The sequence below is a fragment of the Thamnophis sirtalis genome, unplaced genomic scaffold (genome assembly GCF_051295495.1).
Source record: "Thamnophis sirtalis isolate CommonGarterSnake01/CBP01778 unplaced genomic scaffold, rThaSir2_p1.2 scaffold_2, whole genome shotgun sequence".
Lineage (NCBI taxonomy): Eukaryota > Metazoa > Chordata > Lepidosauria > Squamata > Natricidae > Thamnophis > Thamnophis sirtalis.
The window spans coordinates 17,679,768-17,700,804 of record NW_028261382.1 but is presented as its reverse complement, the minus strand read 5'-3'; the positions used below and the strand labels follow the sequence as shown (position 1 = coordinate 17,700,804).

General features: G+C 43.9%; 1 protein-coding gene across 2 annotated transcripts in view; it reads right to left on the bottom strand.

Moving 5' to 3' along the window:
• Nucleotides 1–21,037, bottom strand: part of MCTP2 (multiple C2 and transmembrane domain containing 2) — a 160,599-nt gene that overhangs the window by 105,737 nt on the left and 33,825 nt on the right. For both annotated transcript variants that reach the window (XM_087704361.1, XM_087704362.1), the window contains exons 2-4: nt 18,596–19,129; nt 14,204–14,260; nt 11,898–12,003 (exon numbers count right to left, since the gene is read on the bottom strand). In XM_087704361.1, the coding sequence (XP_087560487.1) occupies nt 11,898–12,003; nt 14,204–14,260; nt 18,596–19,075 (643 nt within the window). In that variant the 5' untranslated portion in view covers nt 19,076–19,129. The remainder of the gene's footprint in view (nt 1–11,897; nt 12,004–14,203; nt 14,261–18,595; nt 19,130–21,037) is intronic.

The following is a 21,037-nucleotide window of genomic DNA, read 5'->3' as shown; positions in this document are numbered from 1 at the left end:
GATGGGGGGGGGGGTAGGATAGCCGGAGCCAAAATGAGGGGAAGACATGTCAAGTTAGGAGAATGTTAATTGTGGGGAGGGGGGGCAGAGAAATAATTGAGAGGTTGTGGGAGAAGAGAGGCGCAGTGAGGAGGGAGGGGAGGGTTGGATGGGTGCATTTTCCATACCCACCCTCAGCAAAACCAACAAACAAGCCAGGGAAGCTTGTCAAGAAAGTAACATCTCAACCAGGCGAATGACAGGGTGGGGGAGAGCAACAAATGGAGACAGGAGGAGGAGGAGGGGAGGTGTCTTAAGAATGCAAGAGAGGGAGGGGGAAATCCCAGGAGGGGTCTCCGTCAGTGTCAACTAACAGATGGGGTGAAACCTCCATCTCAGCAGCTTTACAAACAGCAGTCGTGGGCATTGACTTAAGCAGCCCAGGCTGACAAGAAGCTGTCCCTTAAGTCTGGCACTGTTGTTTTAAGGATCTGTTTTAGTTTTTCTCCTTTTTTCCCCCCCAAAAATAAGTAAATATTTTCTCTGAACAACATCCTGCCAGCATCCTGTTAGGCATAACTACTGATTGAACTGTTATAGAGACTAATTTGATTTTGCACTTAATAACGGCAGCAAGACTGTTGGTGGCGCAATACTGGAAGAAGGAAGATTTGCCTACTATTCAAGAATGGACATTAAAAGTAACAAACTTAGCAGTGATGGCTAAAATATCAGCATATCTCAAGGACCACTCAAATGAGAGATATAAACTGGAGTGGAGAAGATGGATTGGCTATATTCAAAATAAATACGGGACTAAGAAATTCCAGATAATTTATGACTGAAAAAGCGAGGAACGATATAATCTGTTTAGAGTTAGCCTAACAACAGAGGAGTTAAAAGCTCAAATGAAAGATGATATTAACTTTTTTAAAGTTTATTTTAGAACATCTTTGTTAAAGATTTATACCCTGTATTTGTTCTGGGAAGTCAGACGGGGGGAAGGTTGGGGGGGTTGGGTGCGGGGGGGAGGTTGGGGGAGGGGAGATAAATATTTGTAAAAGCCTTTATTTAAAAAAAAATTCAATTAAAAAAAAACATCTTGCCGGCAAACGTAAGCCATTGTTTTCCTTGCAGGGAGTCAGAAGGGTATGAACTAAAAACTTTAAAAGAACTCTACCCTTCGATTATGCTTCCTAAATCAGGGGTCCCCAACCTTTCGGACCTCAGGGACCCCTGAATTCATAATTTTAATCCCGCAGATCACTAATATGAGCTTTGAACTTCCTAATGACCGTCTGGGTGGGTGTGGCAAAGTGGTCATGTGATTGGGTGGGCGCGGCCAACTCGATGCCCCTTATGTCAGGGGGCGCTTCGCCAGCCTCCACTTGCCCCTCCCCTCTGAGCCACTCCTCACCTGCTTGCCCGGGCTCCTTAGGGCCCCAACAGGAAGCAGTTGTTGGAGCTGAGAAGCCACCATGAGAAAGAGTTGGCAAAACAGCTCGGTTCAAATTGGATCTGACCAAGAAGGAGGCTCAGCAGAAGAACCTCACTGAGGACTACGAGCATAGGCTTTCCAAGCAAAGGAAAGACCTGCGGGAGTGCAAGGCCAGGTACCTGTGCCTAGAGGCTCAGAGGGATGAGATGGTCAGCCAATTCCAGGCCATGATGCAATCCCACTGGAACGAAGCCCTATCGGCTCTTGGCTACCAGTGGCACTTCATCCTTCACCCAAAGCCCCACACCAGAAGGCTGAAGCAGACCTCAAGTCGGAATTTCTGTCCCCCTCCGACCCACACAAAAAGACCTTGAAGGGGGAAACTCTCTGCAGCAACACAAGAGTTCATTGCACGTATCCTGCCCAGGGGCTGTACTTTGAGGATCCCTGATTTAGTGCAATATAAAAAAATGCAAATATTTTTTCTGTGGACCATGGTATTCTCGTTTCTTTTTGTAATTTGAGACATTGGGAGTAGGGTTGAGGCCAGAACAATTATCTGCTTTATTCCATCCATAGACGGGATGCTTATTTGGTGAAAATAAGCCACGCCCATTCAAAAAAGTGGCTAAAACAATTTGCTATCCTCCCAAGTAAATAACTTTAAAGAAACAAGACAAGAGGAAATGAAATCCGCTTGTCAGGCCTGCAACCGTCTTTTTTTTTTTTATCTTTGGCCTGCCACACTTTCTATTATTCTACTATGAATTTTCTATGGTGGGGAAATGGGAGGGAGGATTGTACGAAGTTTAGATGCTATGTAGCCATAACAAAATTCCTTTCTAGAAAGCCAAGGTCATCCTTTGCCTCTGCACCTGAACAGGAACTGGATGGGTGGAACTGCCAGCATGGCAGTGGAAGACTGGACCATGTGATGGGCTTGTGGGGATGGGGGCAAGATCTTGAACTTCCAACTGGATGGGGAAAACCTGGAAGCTTTCAGATTCGGGTTTTCCCAGATGTGCCAACATGGCTCTCTTAATAAATTGGAACTTTGAGCAATACTTTGCCTTGGACTCTGATTTACTTTTGGATGCTGTTTGGAACCCTGACATTAACCCGAATCTCCCTTAAAAGACTTCACCAATTACCCCGAACTTCAGGGTGCTGTCCGGGGTCCTGAGCCCCAGCACCGACCTGAACCTGGGCAGCATAAAGACTCAACGAAGATAGAGGAAGAGAAGAAGCCCACGGGGGAAGCAGTAGATGGCGGATCACCTAACTATGTCAAGACCATCTTTGTGCCTTCCCAAGCCGTGGTGGAAGCTGCGGAGTTCTTTTTGTGCTCATAGAACAGAGAATTGGAGGAGACCTTGGAGGTCTTCTAGCCCAACCCCCTGCTTAAGGCAGGAGACCATTCCTAATAAATGGTTGTCCAATCTCAACTCATCTCAGCCTTTCAACTTCATTGGTTAAAAAACACCCAGCCTGGTTTCCTTTCATTCTCAGGTTTCTTCTTATTACAGAATAAAAAGACCGACTCAATTCGCTGGAAGGAAACAATAACAACCACCACTTTTGCCTTGAAAGCTGGTGAAGACAACGTTGCTGCAAATACTGAAAAAGTTTCTTGGATGAGAAGCGAAACATCTTCAAGGAAAAACAAAGCCTTTGTGAAAAAGAACCTTTGCGACAACCACGACTGGGATGGCTGAGAATCTTGCTATAAATAAGTATATTGTTCACTTAAAATGTTAAGATTATTATTGTTAAGATAAAAGTTTTCCTGTCCAGTCGTGTCCAATTTTGGGGAACGGTGATCATCTCAATTTCTTGGCCAAGGTAGCCAGCACTGTTTGAAGACAATTTCCATGGTCATATTACCAGCATAGCTATACTCCAGAGGTGCATGGAATGCTGTTCCCTTCACATCAGAGTGGTACCTATTTATCTACTCACATTCGCATGCTTTCGGACTGCTAGGTGTGCAGGAGCTGAGGCAGGAGCGGGAGTTCACCCATTATGCAGAACTCGGGTCTCGAACCTGGGCTGTCAGCTTTCCAGCTAACAAGCTCAGAGTCTTTAACCACTGAGCCATCGCACCACTTGTATAATTACTGTTAATGCTACTATGACAAACAAGATTTGTAAAAGAGCTTGCAGGGCAAGAAGATTAATGAGCACCAAGCCAGATGTTTACGTCATGGTGATATCAATGCTCCCCCTTTGTTCTAGATAAGATACTCCATGTTCTAGTTCAGGGGTCCCCCAATCTGTGGGCTATGGCCCACTAGTAGGCCATGAGAGGTTTGCAACCGGGCTGCGGTAACGGACAGCGAGAGGGTGGGCGCACACATCCTCATTTGCACAAGCAGCAGCGAGCACATACTTGCATGCTCCATCTAAGTGTGTGGCCGGCGTGCATGCACACCACTTGTGCAAATGGAGCTGTATGTAAGCTTGCCAGCCGCTTGGACAAAACCGTCCCCTCCCTGCCACCCCACCCCACCCGGCCAGTCTGCAAAGCTGAAAATGTTGCGGAACTCTGTTCTAGATTGACTACTCTTTGCTCCAAATAAGCTATCTCTTACTCTGGATGCAGAGGTGGTCTTCAGCAGGTTCTGACCACTTCTGGAGAACCGGTAGCAGAAATTTTGAGTAGTTCAGAGAACTGGTAAATACCGCCTCTGGCTGGCCCCACCCCCATCTATTCTCTGCCTCCCGAGTCCCAGGTGATCAGGAGGAAATGGGGATTTTGCAGTATCCTTCCTCTGCCACGCCCACCACGCCAAACCCACAGAACCGGTAGCAAAAAATGTTGAATCCCATCACTGTCAATGGGATAGGGGCACAGTGGCTCAGTGGCTAAGATGCTGAGCTTCTTGATTAGAAAATCGGCAGTTCAGCGTTTTGAATCCCTAGCGCCGCATAACGGAGTGAGCTCCCGTTACTTGTCCCAGTTTCTGTCAACCTAGCAGTTGAAAGGCAGGTAAAAAACGCAAGTAGAAAAATAGGGACCACCTTTGGTAGGAAAGAAACAGCATTCTGTGAGCCTTCGGTGTTGAGTCATGCTGGCCACATGACCATGGAGACCTCTTTGGACAGCGCTGGCTCTTCGGCTTTGAAACAGAGATGAGCACCGCCCCCTAGAGCCAGAAATGACTAGCACGCATGTGAGGGGAGAATCTTTACCTTTACCTTACTCTGAATGGACTACCCTTCAATCTAAATTATCATCATCATCAATCCCGTGGACCAGCAGTGGCCTCATCCGCAGGATGCAGGCAGCGCACAAATCCATGCTCCCTCCAGTCCATGGAAAAACCTTTCTCCTCAGAACCAGTTCCTGTTGCCCAAAAGGTTAGGGGGCCATTGCTCTAAATAGGCTGTCCCTTTCTCTGAGTGGGCTACCCTTTATTTTGAGTAGGAGATCCTGGGCTCCTTATGGGCTACTTTGCGCTCTAGATCATTTATAACCCAATTCAACAAATGCTGGGCCCAGAACCGACTGTTCAGCAAGATAGCTATTTGCTTCCTTCAATTACAAGAAAAGTTGACTCTTTCCTGCTCTCTATTTACTCTTCTCTTCCTAGAGTCATAAAGGTGGGCAAATTTACTCTGGAGACTTAGCGGGAAACTGTCAGATGGCTTTGAACATTTAAATAAACGACAGCTACTAGGTCCATCCACCTGCTTCCCGAATTCCCCGAGAATTTTAATAGGCTAATATGTTACGTTTGCAGAAGCTGTAATGTTGATTTATCTGTCCACAACACTCATTCTTCCGTGTGATTGATGACAATATCTACAATAAAGCCACTATTAATTTATCCAGAAAATGCATCCAGTTAAATGGGCCTGTAATTGCTCTGGTGTCCCATCCCCCGCTCCAACCCCCCTGCCCTGCCCCCGTTATATGAACAGCTTGGATTCCTCTTCGAAACCTGGTGTGACTTGGCCAGCGCAGTAGTTCTCTAAATTTGCAAACACACACCTAAAATCATAAGTGACTTTGATGAGGATTCTCACGAATAAGACGAAACATGATAAATGCCGTAATTTTGGACTATAAGACACACCGGTGTATAAGACACACCAAGATTTCGAAGGGGTAAGTAAGGAAAAAAAGTTTATCTTCTCCCCAGTCCCCAGGAGCACCCTGCAGGCTTCAGCAGGACTGGGGTAAGGCAAAAAAGCCCCCGTTTGTCTCCTTCCCCCAGCCCTGCTGAAGCCTGCCGAGTGCTTCTGGGGGCTGGAGGAAAGGGACAAACACCTCCGTTTTTGCAGAAAACGGCCCACTTTTTACCCATTTTTGCAAAAGTGGAGTGTGGGGGGCAGAGCTTTGGGAGGTCAAAAAATGACTGTATTTGGTGTATAGGATACTCCAACATTTCCACGCTCTTTTAGGAGGGCGAAAATGTGAGTCTTATACTCCAGAAAAAAAACTGGAATTGTTATGGTTGATGGGTGTTTCTATTTCAATTCTTTCTCTTACAATCTCGTGTTGTTTTTTATCCCTTCTGGTCACTCCAGCAGCCTTCCTCAAACATCTCATTTCTGTGGTGAGTAACTTTCACTTTTATTTTTATTGCAAGTGGTCCAAAGAAACTTAGGCCACACACAGAAACAGCAAGCAAAGTGGTTTCTCCACCTGGAGGGAAGGTCTTGGCATTAAATACCATACAAAGCCTAGACAAAGAGAGAAGGCCAAAGGACCCGAGGGAGAGCCAGAAGAAGATGGAGAGGCAATATCAAAGACATGACAGCATCAGATGAGAAGGGTTGAGGCCACCAGAGGAGCAAGAACCAGAATTTTGAATCTCCCTACACACCAGAAGCAGCAAACGAGGAAGGGAGGGGGAGCAGGAGCAGGAAATGGAGGAGTAACAGGAGGAGGAACAGGAGGAGCAGGAGGAGCAGGAGGAGGATGAAGAGAAGGAGGAGGAGCAGGAGGAGGTGCAGGAGATGAAGAAGCAGAAGGAGGAACAGGAGGAGGAGGAGGAAATGGAGGAGGAGAAGGAGGTGAAGAAGCAGAAGGAGGAGCAAGAACAGGAGCAGGATGAGGAGGAAGAGGAAGAAATGGATGAGGAGCAGGAGGAAAAACAGGAGGAGCAGGAGGAGGAGCAGGTGCAAGAGATGAAGCAGAAAGAGGAAAAGGGAGAAGAGGAGGAAGAGGAGGAGGAAATGGAGGAGGAACATGAGGAGAAACAGGAGGAAGAGGAGCAGGAGGAAGAGAAGGAGCAGGAGCAGGAGCAGAAGGAGGTGCAGAAGCAGGAAGAGGAGCAGGAAGAGTAGCAGAAGCAGAAGGGGGAGCAAGAGGAGCAGGAGGAGCAGGAGGAGGATGAAGAGAAGGAGGAGGAGCAGGAGGAGGAGCAAGAGATGAAGAAGCAGAAGGAGGAAGAGGGGGAGGGGGAGGAGAAGGAAATGGCGGAGGAGGAGAAGCAGAAGGAGGAGCAGGAAGAGGTGCAGGAGGAGAAGGAAGAGGAGGAAATGGACGAGGAACAGGAGGAGAAACAGGAGGAGCAGGAGGAGGAGGAGGAGGAGCAGGTGCAAGAGATGAAGCAGAAGGAGGAAGAGGGAGAAAAGGAGGAAGAGGAGGAGGAAATGGAGGAGCATGAGGAGAAACAGGAGGAAGAGGAGCAGGAGGAAGAGGAAAAGAAGGAGCAGAAGCAGAAAGAGGAGGAGCAGCAGAAGGGGGAGCAGGAGGAGCAGGAGCAAGGGGAGAAATGTGGTATGGGCACATGATTACATTTAGCCTTCTTGCAAAACCTGCTCACTTTCCCACTACAAACTTACTATAGGCTTAGGTGGGCCAAAGCATTGCAATCCTGCAGTGCTGAATTTCATTCTACTTGCCATAAAGGTCAATTTATTTTTTCAAATAAATTTACTAGCTGTCACCCAGCTAGTTTTGAGCCTAAGGCAGGACTGGAACTCACAGACTCCTAGTTTCTAGGGCTCTAATCCCTATCCAACTCCAATCCTGATTTTGTTTGTTTCTTTCTTTGTTTTACTTACTTACTTACAAAATGTATATGGCTGCACAATTCATCCTTAGTGACTCTGGGCATCTTTAAAAAGAAGCAACGTTCTAGAGCAACAGTTCACACTCATAATTTGGTGATGTACAGCCAATTTCGGTGGCTGTGTACATTAAGGTGACCAGACATCCCGCTTTCAGCGGGACAGTCACGATTTTTAATGATTTGTCCTGTGTCCCACAGCGTGTTCAAAAAGTCCCAATTTTCCAAAAGAAAGAAAACAATTTTAAAAAGGATGCCATTAAAAAAAAAGTTTTTATTTCTCTGAAGTGTCATTCCCGATGTGGCCTTTAGAGGGCAGTGGTTTCCCTCTCTCCGCTCGGCTCCCTCCCCTCCTGCGCACGCTGACGCACACTGTTTTTCTGCAGGCAGTGCGGCGAGGAGGAGGCTCGGTCCCGGGCCAAGAGGCTCAGCCGTCGGAAGGTTTTTCTTTTCTTTTCTTTTTTTGCCTGCTTCTCTCGGGCGCCGCTCTCCCTGCAGCCATTTCTCCCTTTTTCTCCTTTTTGTCCTTTCTCCTCCTTACCCCAAAAAGAGAACGAGAGGGAGAAAGAGGAGATGTGGGAGGTAGTGGGATCACTGGTTTCTGAGCTTGGTGGGCAAGGATCCCCCACCCCACCACCTCTTAAGGAAAGAGGAGGTGTGGGGCAGATCGTGGGATCGCTGGTTTCTGAGCTTGGTGGGCAAGGATCCCACTATCTTACTATTTTATTTTTCTTTATGTACACTGAGAGTATATTCACCAAAGACAAATTCCTTGTGTGTCCAATCACACTTGGCTAATAAACTATTCTATTCTATTTTACTCTACTCTATTCATTTCTATTTCAATTCTAACAAGGAGTTTAGCTTATCTCTCTTGAAAATGTAAGCCAGCATAAGGCATTATAATGCAAGCTAGCCTTAACTTTCAAACAGTTCATTTAGTGACCAAAGTTACAATGGCATTGAAAAAAGTGTCTGATGACCATTTTCACACTTAGCGACCATTTTCACACTTAGCGACCGTTGCAGCATCCTCATGGTCACGTGATCAAAATTTTGAAGTTTGGCAATAGATTTGTATTTATGCTGGTTTCAGTGTCCTGGGGTCATGTTTGACAAAATATAAAAATTTTAATCAAGCCCCCCCCCCTTCCCGGTCAATGGTGTCCCTCTTTAGCAATCTGAAAATCTGGTCACCTTAGTGTACATGTATGTATTGATGCATGTCTAAATCAACTTTCAGAGTTTTCAGCCATTAACATGAATAAACCAAGAGAAAATTCACCTCTGAAGTCACACAAAACGTTAGATTAAGATAAAATGGAGGTGGATCATTTGTGGCTGAACGTGTTATGAGAACTCCGCCTTGCTCTTAACATCTGGTGTAAGCCACACTGACATATTGAGCAATCACAGAGTTTGCTTTCAGCTTTCTGTTCTCTCAGCCCAGCTGAGGTTTTCTTCTGAATTTCACAACAGACCCAAAGCGAGTAGGTTGGAAAGAAAGTTTTGAGCGAAAATGACAAATCTTTTTGCATTTCCCTCCAACAAAAAAAAAAAGTGATGGTGCAGAAATAGTAACACCCCCCTCCCCCCCTTTGTCAATGGGCCATTAAGGCCTGAGCCAGTCTATTCTACATAACAAAGATCTATCTCCTTCAGGCAGAGCCATAATAGAACCCATCTAGCAACAGAAAATCAACACATGGTGCAAAAATACTAATAGCCCCCCACCTTTGTCAATGGGCCATTAAGGCCTGAGCCAGTCTAATCTACATAACAAAGATCTACCTCCGTCAGGCAGAGCCATAATAGAACCCATCTTGCAACAGAAACTCACCACTTGGCACCTGGGAAGATTACATCAGACAGCAAGGCTCAGCCAAGCCTGGGACACAGAGAGCCTACTAAGTTAGCTAAGACCCACTGGCCCCTGGGAATCTGACCTCCAATCAGAATACATTTCTTACACAGGAACAGGAAGCTCTAAGGTGGAGCCCAGGAGAGGGTATAAAACCCAGGGACTCTCAGCATCTCTGCCTTCTTTTTTGTTGTTCAAAATTTTCAAGGCATGCGACCCCTTTTTCCCCCAGGATCTCAAGCCATGTGGTCCCATCCACCATTAAAACCATCTTTCCAAATAGCCTCCATGTTTCCAGTGGCTTTTTCCCCCCACTTGGAACTGAACCCAGAAGGACATTTCTTCCAACACTTCCCACACCTCAATTAATATCAAAGTAGGAAGAGGCGAAGAGGGGCGTCACATCCATAGGGAGGAAGAAAAATGACGGAGGACTCCAGCATCTTCCACCACCTCGTAGTCATAAGGCTAACTGAAAATGCAATAAATAAATTCTGAAGAATATTGACAACAAGGAAGTAAACTAATAATAATAACCCCCGCCTTTTTGCAGGAGAAAGCTTTAGGAAAAGGAGAAGTCAGATTTGGCTCAGTATCCAAACAATGTGCTCCCGAATATAGAGGCCGGTTTAAGAAGCTTGAAATAGGGGAAATAGTAAAAGCAGTCTTTATTTTGCGGAAGAGATCAACAGATTGCAGTTGGCAAAATACTGGAGGTACATATTTACTCAATTCTTTTTTTCTAATACATTCCAATGCCATAAAATATCCAGCAGAGGGAGCCACTAAAACACAAATTAAATGTTTTTCCTAACTGACTAGGACAGAATGAGGTTTTTAAAGATCTGTTTATCAATAAGAGAGCAGATATGGGATGAAAAGATGGCTGCTTTCAGAGAGAAGGTGATGTCATTAAAATTGTTTTCACTTTTGATGAAAGGGAAAGTTATTTCTACATTTCCTTTTCTTTGCTACGTTCTTATTTTTTCTCTATTTTTCTAATTTCCTTTTATTCTCTTATTTCTTGCAGTTTGCAGTTTGCATTCATTTTTATCTGTGATTAAAGGCAACGTATAATAAAATAATCTATAATAATATACATATGCTGGTCTTGTTGTATTCGGGTGTTTTCCCGTGAAAGATTGAGATTGTCTTGCCAACGTTTCAATGGTTGGCACAATGGACTACTAACTCAGCTACTGCAGCCTGCTTAACAAACCACAGTTAAAAGAAACCATGGCTTAGCATGATGGATGAAATGAGCCATTTCTTTTCGCTTTGATGAAATGGAAAATTAGAAAAGAGGACAACTTCAAATCCATATTAGATACTTTGCATCGTGGCCCATAACACAATAACAAAATAATAATTCTTTTTTTGAGGCTATTTTTTTCACCACTTCAAAGAATTTGAGTCATTGGGGACTTTGCTGTCTAAAGACTGGCTAAATAACCTCTAAACCAAAATACCACCAAAAGGAAACAAGAGTGACCTCACATTCTCACTAAAATCACCTGGCCTCGTCAAAAAATGTTGAATAATCTCAGATCATTGAGACCCAGGGGAATTATTGCTGCCCACTTCCGATGGAAAGCTACTCATTCGTTTAGTAAGTATCTTCATTTCCACTTGTAGCAGGAAGTGGTAACCCTCCACTGGCCTTCGTAGATGGTTAGAGCTGGATTGGAGGCTAGCAGAAGTTTCAAGGAGCCTAGGCTAGGCTGGACGTCATTCCGTTCTGACAATTAATCTGGTTTGTTGGTTTGTTTTAATTCAGAGGGCTACAAAGTTCAAACCTCAATGGCGTTGCTGTTTACATATGAGTGCAGGGTAGCCAATCATACCCTAAGGCAGTGTTTCTCAACCATGGCAACTTGAAGATGTCTGGACCTCAACTCCCAGAATTCCCCAGCCAGCATTCGCTGGCTGGGAAACACTGCCCCAAGGACCTCTGGAAGTGCTTGCAACTGCACCATAAACATTTCCCAGCAATTTAAGTTAAATCAGGCCTCAAGAAAACCCACAGGTGTACATGAATGTAGTTCTCTAGCAAGAAAAAAAGGGAAGGAAAGAAAGGAAAGGGAAAGAGAAAGGGAAAGAAAGGAGAAAGGGAAAAGGGAAGGAAAAGAAAAGGAAGGAAGAAGGAAGGGAAGGGAGGCTAGGTAAGGGAAGGAAAAGAAAGGGAAGGGAAGGTGGAGGAAAGGAAAAGAAAGGGAAGGGAAGGATAAAGGAAGGGAAGGGACATGTACATTGCTCTTTAACAAGAGAAACAATTAACAGCTGTGATTATTTCCTCCCTCCCTCCCTCCTTCCCTCTTTCTGCATTTCTTTCATAATTCTTTCCCTTTTCTGCTTGCTTGATTCTGGTTTTGTTCTTTTAGATTTTGCTTTGTCACGGACCAATAAATATTACCCATCTATCAACTTGGAAGTCCCAGAGCATTCCATGAAGATCACAATTTGTGTCAGTAGCCAGTTGCTGAACTTCAGTAGCATAATTTCTCACAGAAACCAAAAGGGGTAAATGTGTACAGCCTTAATGGGTATCTGCATTTATGTGTCTCAGAAATCAGAAACGAATCAGAAAGTGACTCACCACAGCGATCCCGGATGACCAGGTTCCTGCCTTCTTTCAGGTGTATCAGCAGCAGATACGCAAAGGAGCTGGGTTTGCTCAAACCATCATTGGCTCCCTCAAGAGCCTTGAAAAAAGAAAGTCAGCTATCAGTTTCACTTTCCCTGAAGAGCCAACACAGACAATACTCAATCACCCTTCTAGGAACTGACTTCACAAAAAGTGAAATTTCCTGCTGCAATCAACTCTTGATTTCATCCACCTCCCTTTCCCTTCTCCATCGTTTGTTCTGTGATCTCTGTGGCTACCTAAGCAATTCTTGGTCTCCAAACCAAATATATCTGTCAGGATGTTTTATGCTTCTTACTCGAAATCACATACAATCCGCTCTTTAGGAAACTGGCAAATTAAATATGGGAACATGCATCAATGTCTAAAATAAATCTATATCATCTATCTATCTATCTATCTATCTATCTATCTATCTATCTATCTATCTATCTATCTATCTATCATCTATCTACCTACCTACCTACCTACCTACCTATATCTATATCTATATCTATATCTATATCTATATCTATATCTATATCTATATCTATATCTATATCTATATCTATATCTATATCTATATCTATATCTATATCTATCTATCTATCTATCTATCTATCTATCTATCTATCTATCTTTCATCTATCTATATCTATCTATCTATCTATCTATCTATCTATCTATCTATCTATCTATCTATCGATCAATAGATAGATAGATAGATAGATAGATAGATAGATAGATAGATAGATAGCTGTGTGTGTGCGTATGTTCCAGCATAACTCTGGAACGCCTCGATCAATTTCAACCGAACTTGGTACACAGATGACTTACTCTCTGGGAAAAAAATACTGTGGGGATAAGACACCCCTAACACCCTGGGGGGAGTGGGAGTCCCTGTGTGTGTGTCCCCGTATGTGTGTGTTCCAGTATAACTCCGGAATGCCTGGGCCGCTGAAATGAAAAGGACTGAATTATATTTACAGTGTCAAGTCACAGTACTTTTGACAGTGATAGTGTACATTTTGGATTCAAGTTCTGTTAAGATACAGCCTGTTGTGCCTTAAAATGGATCCTACTGTGCAGCACAGTGGAGTTGCCATAGTAACGACTTCACAGCACTCCACAGGGGGGCTCCCTCTAATACAGGATTGGGATAAATACATACCCAGGCTACATCAGGTTATCAGCTAGTCTGATATAAAATTTAATTCAACTTGAAAATCTGTACAGCTCTAAATATTGACTTCAAATTTGTGGGCCTCTTTAACCTACAGGTTTCACATATTAGCTTTTGCCTGTCTTGTTAAATAAGGTTGGAACTTTTTAGATCAAATGGAAACTTTAATTGTTTATTCTGAGTAAAGATTCATACTAAAAAGAGGCTATCTTTGTTCATTGTTCAATACTGATTTTAACACATGTTTTGGGCACTTCTACAGGCAGCACCAATCTAGTGTTACTTAAAAAATATCAGTTTTAAAGTTTTTAAATCACTTTCTGATTTTCTTTTTGACTTTCTCACTTTTCTCTTCTCTCCACCCTCCCCGACTGTGCTTTGAGAAACCCCCACTATCCACTTTCCTTTTTCCTTTCCTAATTTCCCCAATATTTGCTTTTTTATTCTTTTCGTATGTCATATTATGAATTAATAAAATTATAAAAGTCAGGGGGAGGGGAAAGATGGAGAAACCTATCTATCTAACCTAGTAAATAAATAAAGGGAGTGCCCGTGATTTTGGTGAATGTTCTATGTTTCTTATAAGATGTCTTTTCCACATGATGTGCCTCCACTCAGCCATGCCAATCGGAACCAGAAGAAATAATCAAATAATTCCCGTTGCTAAGACTGTCCAATTTGGATGTTAAAAACTCTAGAACCATGATGGCGAACCAATGGCATGCCTGCCCAAAGTGGCATGCGAAGCCATGCCACCCAGCATACGTGGCCTTCCCTGTTTGTCTTCCGGGTTTCTGGAGCGCATGCACCTGCAACAATCAGAGATGTCTTTTGGGCGCACGGCAGTAGCAAAAACCGATGTGCGTATGCAAGTTGATTGCCAGGTGCGCATGCGGAGCACGGCCCTGATGAGCTTGCATGCAACATTTCCGCATACCGAAAATGTTCACCATCACTGTTCCAGATACTGTGGGCCCAATATACGTATATTTACTGCAAAGAACTCTCTCTCTACAAAAGTATTGCTGAACTGATATTTCGAAGCATCCATCTTGAGTTTCACTCCCTTTCAAACCAAAGCAACAAAATTACTCACAGGTTCAGTTGTCTGAGAAGAATATGAGGAGTCGAGGCTTGAATCGCCATAGGATTGCTGCAGAAAAAGAAGACATTGTGAATCAGGGAGGTTTTGTTGACATGTCGTCGTGTTGCATTGATGAAGGATTCAACCCGTGTTCAACTAAGAATAATATTGGTAGTCCTCGACCTACGACCCACAATGCGACCAGGATTTCTGTTGCTAAGCAAGATGGTCTTTAAGTGAGTCATACCGAGTTCTGCAATCTTTTTGGCCACCGTTGTTAAGTGAATCATGCAACCGCTAAACAAATCTGGCTTCCCTCACTGATTCTGTGTCAACCCTGAAGCTGGCCTGGCTGTAGCCATCTTGGAGCTTCAGTGTGGCCACACTGGGACTGAGGGATAGGGAGGGGGGGATTAGAGATAGTTGGAACTGTGTAGTCAAAACAAAATACTTTCTCTTGGGAACCAGGGACATTCTCACACTTGGCTGGAGGAAGGAGGAGTGATGTCACTTGGCCAGCGGATGCTGCATTGATTGGGATGTGAAGACTGATAGGTTGGTTAAACAGTTTCACGATGGGTTCCCTCAGAAGCTTAAGGGGCCTCCAGGGGGAGGAAGGGGGAGTTAAGTTGAGCCTTGACTAATTTCCCTTTGTATGTTTTGTCTTGCAGGAATTCCTCTTCAACTGAGGGGGGCAGCCTGTCAACCCTGAAACTGGCCCGGCTAAAGCCATCTTGGAGCTTCAGTGCTGCCACATTGGAGCTGCAGAATAGGGAGGGGAATTAGAGATAGTTGGGGCTGTTTAGTCAAAACAAAATACTTTCTCTTGGGAACCAAGGACGTTCTCACACTTGGAAGGAGGAGTGATGTCACCAGACAAACAGACGCTGCCTCGATTGAGCCATGTTGACTGATTGTTTGGAATTGGGGGGAAACTTTCACTTTTAATTAGGTGAAAACCATGGGACTCTTCAGAGTCAGTTTTCACCAGATACGTGCCAATACAATATTTCCAATAAAACTATTCTTTGAGGAATCTACCTGCCTCAGAATTTTTGCATGTGATGGATCTATTACTTGGAATCCTGACACTCTGCTTGTCAGAATTCGGCCGGTAAGGTCACAAATGGTGATCACATGATCTCAGGAGATTGCAAGCTTCAAAAATACATTTGCCAAGCAAATTTTGATCACATGACTGTGGAGATGCTGCAGCGGTTGTAAGCTTGAGGACTAGTCATAGGTCACTTTTCTCAGCGATGTTGTAACTTCATACCAGTTGCTAAATAAATTGTGGTATGTTGAGGATTACCTATAATGGTGAATGAAGGGTTAAAATGCAAGAAGATGGTTTTGGGGGGGACCCAATTCAGGCTTTTTCAGAAAAAATAGATTGTGTTACACTTTGCATGCTTTAGTGACAATCTGTTGACTAAGCCCCAATTGATGTTTGTATGCCACAGTGTCGAGGTTGATCAATTCCATTCCTTTACTTTATAGAAATAATCTTTTTTTTTCCTTTTTGAAAGGAAAACTTCTCCTGCCTTACTCTCTGAAGCAAAACCAAGGAAGGAAAAATACAAAGTGAATGAAATTTTAGCCAGGATGTAAGATATGAAAAAAAATATGAAATAGTTGACTGTCAAAATTCCGACTGAACAATTAATTTCTACAGCAATCCGAAAGACAAGGAGAGCAAAGCACGAGATAGAAACTGCATTCAATCCCTCGTAAAGACAGACAAGAGACCCTTCCAAACGACATCAATTAACTTCTTGAAATGGCTGAGGCCTTGTGAAATGGCAGAAATTTTTCAAGGTTTCGGGGGAAGATTATGAGGTTATTAACGCTCGTGGGGTTTCAGGAATAACAGAATAACTGAAGGGGCCTTAGAGGTCTTCTATCCCAACCCCCTACTCGACCCTATACCTGGGCGAACCTATTGCACGTGTGCAACAGGTGGCATGCACAGCCCCCTCTGCGGGCACGCGAGCTGTAACCCCAGCTCAGCTCCAACGCACATGCGTGCGTGCCTCCTGACGGCCAGCTGATTTTCGGGTCTCTCCCAGGCTTGCATGGAGGATGGGGGGGGGCATGAGGGAAATGTACGCACATGCGTGGGGTGGGGGTCCCAAGTGCATGCGCAGGGAGAGTGTGGGGGAGAGCGGCGTCCCACCACAGCCCATTTTTTGTCCCAGGAGGTTGCAAGCAGGCATGCATGGAGGGGAGAGCATAGTGGGTCACACGCATGCATGGGGGGATTGTGCACGCATTGAACTATGGGCGCAGGAGCATGAGGGACACCATCACACATGTTTTCGGAACACAACGACAAAAAGGTTAGCCATCACGACCCTATATCATTGCAGACAAATGTTTGGTCCAATCTCGTCTTAAAAACATCCAGTGATGGAGCACCCACATCTATCTGAAAGAGTTCCGAGATGAGGAAATGACTCGAATCATCTCCATCTAATCTGATGCGCAATATTTCTACTCCCAAAAATAGTCGCTGAAAGTCAGCATGTTCAAGCTACCCCGAGAAGAAAATTGGAGGGTTTGCTTCAGCTAAATTGTATGAGTCAACCAAAAAATAAAGACAAAAAGCTTTCAAGTCAAGGATGAAACGTATGGATGTCATCCGAGGTGCTTAGTTCCCATATCAACAGCTGCCTCAAATAGCTTTTGACTGATTTTTAAATGTGGTATTACTAGATAATTTTTTAACCCTGAAATAAAATGTGTATTTTGGTTTGGGTGCAACAGTGCTGACTCAGATGAGTGGCCCTTAATTTTACAATTCTGTTTAATGCTAAATATTAAGGTAATGGATGTCTTTTTGAGATGCAAATAGCACACTCAATTATTTTTTATACCATCACTAAAATAAAGAAAATGAGGGAGGGAGGGAGGGAGGGATGGAGGGAGAAAGAGAGAGAAGATCAGTCAAACAGAAAGCAGAGAATCTGGCAAAAAAATATATGAAATTGTGTATAACCAAATGTTTGCCGGTAAGGTTAACACATAGAGATAGAGAGATAGAGATAGAGAGGGGAGGGGGAGATTACACAGCATATTCAAACTGAAAGCAGACAATCTAGCAAGAGATAACTATTGTAAATTGTCTAAACAGGAAATGGCCAATAAGATTGTAGGAGTTTGAAATTTCTAAAGTGAAATACACATTTCATTTTAGAAAGTCGTTTCTAAAGTGGTTGAATATGTTCTACTTTGTTGCCTTAAATATACTTTGGCTCAAATGGAAAAGGTTTTCACTCAATTTCCCGTAAGTAGTGAATGGCATAGGTTCTCCTGCTTGAGCAGGGGTCTGGACTAGAAGACCTCCAAGGTCCCTTCCTGTTCTATTCTATTCCATTCCATTCCATTCCACTCCACTCCATTCTAAATTTAATGTGTTGGGGCTACAAAACCTAAAATTTGGGGACAGGGATATAATAGACTGAAGAATGCTGCAACGACAATGATTAAAAGGTTTCAATTCTTTTTAAAAGCAGAAATTCAATTTACAGTAACCATGTCCTCAAGTTGATCTCAACTTATAGACAGGTTCCTTGGCTGATCTCAGAAAAGCTGTGTATTATTGAAATTATCTTGGATTGCAGACTAGACTGAGTTGTTACAAATAAAACAACAAGGCCACAAATCATTTCCATCTTGTATCAAAAAGAGCAACAGGCATGTATTATATATGTAAAGTGACCAGCACTTAAGCTTGACTCAAAAAGAGATTCTTTTTAGAAGACCAACTACATGCAGTCTTGTATTATCTTCTCTAAATCAATGCCTTCTAGATCAGCATTTCTCAAACTTGGCAAGCTGAAGATATGTGGCCTTTAACTCCCAGAATTCCCTAGCCAGCATGGTGCTATATCAGAGGTGGGTTGCTACCGGTTCAGCCCAGTTGAGCCGAACCGGTAGTGGAATTCACAGAACCAGTAACAATCCAGGCAGGCAACGCCCCCAAATTGGGTCCCTCGCTGCCGCTTGGCCGCCGCCATTTTGGATTTTAATGACTGCGCATGCACAGTTCACTGTAAATTGTTCTGCACATGCGCAAAGCACAGTTTACATTGAACAGTGCATGGGCGCGCAACATGCGTCTGGCACGCAGGTTGCAAACTGCCAGTAACGCCAGCAGCAACCCACCCCTGTGCTATATCTACATCCGATCTACATTAGATCTATATTGATTAAATCTACATCAATTCCCCAGTGATATAAACCTTTTGGTGCATTTAAGCCTGCCTCCCGCCCCGCCCCCACAAGAGATTCGTTTTTATTTGCCCTATTTTTTAAAAATTGCCCAGGCTTAGGAAACATGCTGGAAACAAACTTATGTCAGATTTAATTGTTCCCCACCTCCACCCCCAAAAAGCACGTTACCTCAAGGGGGTCTTCTGTAAGGTCATTGTTGAAAGTATTCCTTTGCAGCAGATCAAAAAAATCTTCGCTGGATTTCCGCCTCTCTTCCAAATCTGGCCCACAAACCACCAATCCTTCGGTTTCCTGAACCCCAATTTCTAAGCGGACGGTCTCCTCCTTCTGCCACTGCCATTCTTCCTCCGTCTGCCTGGTGGAAGAGTTACTACTGGTTTCAAGAAATATCTCGGTGGCGGAAAAGCCACTTGGGAAGTAGGTGGACATGGCTTTGGCCCTGGAGTAGTGGGTCTCTTCTTCTAGCTTTCCATCTATGTTCAGCACGTCGGGCTCCGAGGAGCTAAGTCGGCGATCTAAAGGATGAATCTGTCTCCTCTCGGTGAATCTGGTGGAGCTTTTTTTAGTCCTTCTGACGCTCAGGTTTTGTAACAAAGGCTTCGTCCTTTGTTTCAGCGATCCCCAGACAGTCAATTTCTCCAGATCCATTATTAAGCTGACAGCCTTATATAATGCTCCTACTTGTACGCCTCTCACCAACTCCTAAAAAAACAATGGGGTGAAAAGAGAGAGAGAGAGAGCAAAAGGGCAGTTATTTTCTGGAAATGTGCTGATTTCGACTGCATGCCAAGTTTGCCTCTGGCAGACACCTAGAACAGATCCCCATCAAAACAGATTGCATTACTAATTTCGCCCAACGTGGAAAAGTCAAAACAAAACAACAACAAAAACCTCCACAGGCTAATGTTATTCTTACTAGGAAGGAAATCAATTCTTGATTCCACACCAGTCATGAGGATAAAAATAGTGAAGGGTAAGCTATTTCAGTCGTCTCCCAGAAATGATACAATGGCAATTCCCAAAGGTTGTAAATCATTTGGAGCTAATTTATTTAGAGTTAACCAGAAATTGTGCATGGAAGAAATAGCAGGCACCCTAATAGGCGTGGAAGTGGAAAACCCCTAGAAGAAAAATGGGGTTGGTGTTTCAAACGATCACTTGTTGGATTCTCTGGAACTCCCACCCTCTTAAGTTGGATAAAAACAAATGAGTAAATTAGTTGGACTTCTGGGAAGAGCAATCTCAGAATATATGGAAGCTTTAAAACAGGCTGAGGAAGAATGACCTAGACCCATGATGGCAAACCTATGGCATGCATGCCTGAAGTGGCACACGGAGCCATATTGGCTGGCATGCGTGGTGACACTGTTGCACCCATTCCTCTTCTGGGTTTCTGGCATGCATTGCGCACAGCAATCAATCGTTTTTTTGTGCATGCAGCAGTCCAGGAAACTGAAAGAGCTGGTCTTCTGATTTCTGTGGTGCGCTTGCGTGTCGGCTAGCTGATCATTGCGCGTGCATGCTTGCCAGTAACCAGTAACCCACTTGGCAGCTTCTCTTCCGGGGAGGGAACACACACCCTTTTCGGCACTCAGTGCTGAAAAGGTTCGCCATCACCGACCTTCCAAATGACAGGGCCATCTACTTAGAGCACAAGAGAACTTTCTACAGACTGGAGACCCACAATACTACTTTATGTCATCGTCAATAGGCTAGCTTGCTCCCATCCCCATAAACCCTCACTCTGTCATGGACCTTGGAGTACTCATTTCTAACGATCTAAGTGCCAGAGCTCCCTGTAACAGCATTGCCAAAAAGGCATGAAGAGTTGTCAACCTAATCTTGCAAAGTTTTTTCTCCAGTAATATTGTACTGCAAACTAGGGTATATAAAACCTTGGCTAGACCTATTCTCGAATACAGCTCATCTGTCTGGAACCCGCACTGCATATCAGACATTATTGCAATTGAGCAAGTCCAGAGATATTCCAAGAGAAGAGTCCTCCACTCCTCTGCTCACAACAGAATACCTTACACTACCAGGCTTGAAATTTTGGGCTTAAGACAATTTAGAACTATACCGCTTTTGGTCTGACATGAGCGTAGTACACAAAATTATTTGCTACAAGGTCCTACCTGTCAATGACTACTTCAGCTTCAACTGAAACAACACACAAGCACACAATAGATACAAACTTAAGGTAAACCGCTCCAAACTCGATTGTCGAAAATAGGACTTCAGCAACAGAGTGGTCAATGCCTGGAATGCTCTATCTGACTTCCCCAAACCCCCAAAACTTTAACCTTAAACTGTCTACTGTTGACCTCACCCCATTCCTAAGAGGTCTGTAAAGGGGGAGGGGCATGCATAAGCGCACCAACATGCCTACTGTCCCCACATATTTATATCCATTTCCTGTATTCATAATCATGTTTATACTTATATCTGTTCTCCTATACATGCTTGACAAAATAAATAATTAAATAAAAAGAGACATTAGAGACCTTTTCATCATCTTCAAGAGCTTCATTGTCTTAGGAATAACAGGAGTTGCCTGTCACTGGTGAATGTGCTTGAGGACAAGGTGTATAAATTGGATCTTAACCATTC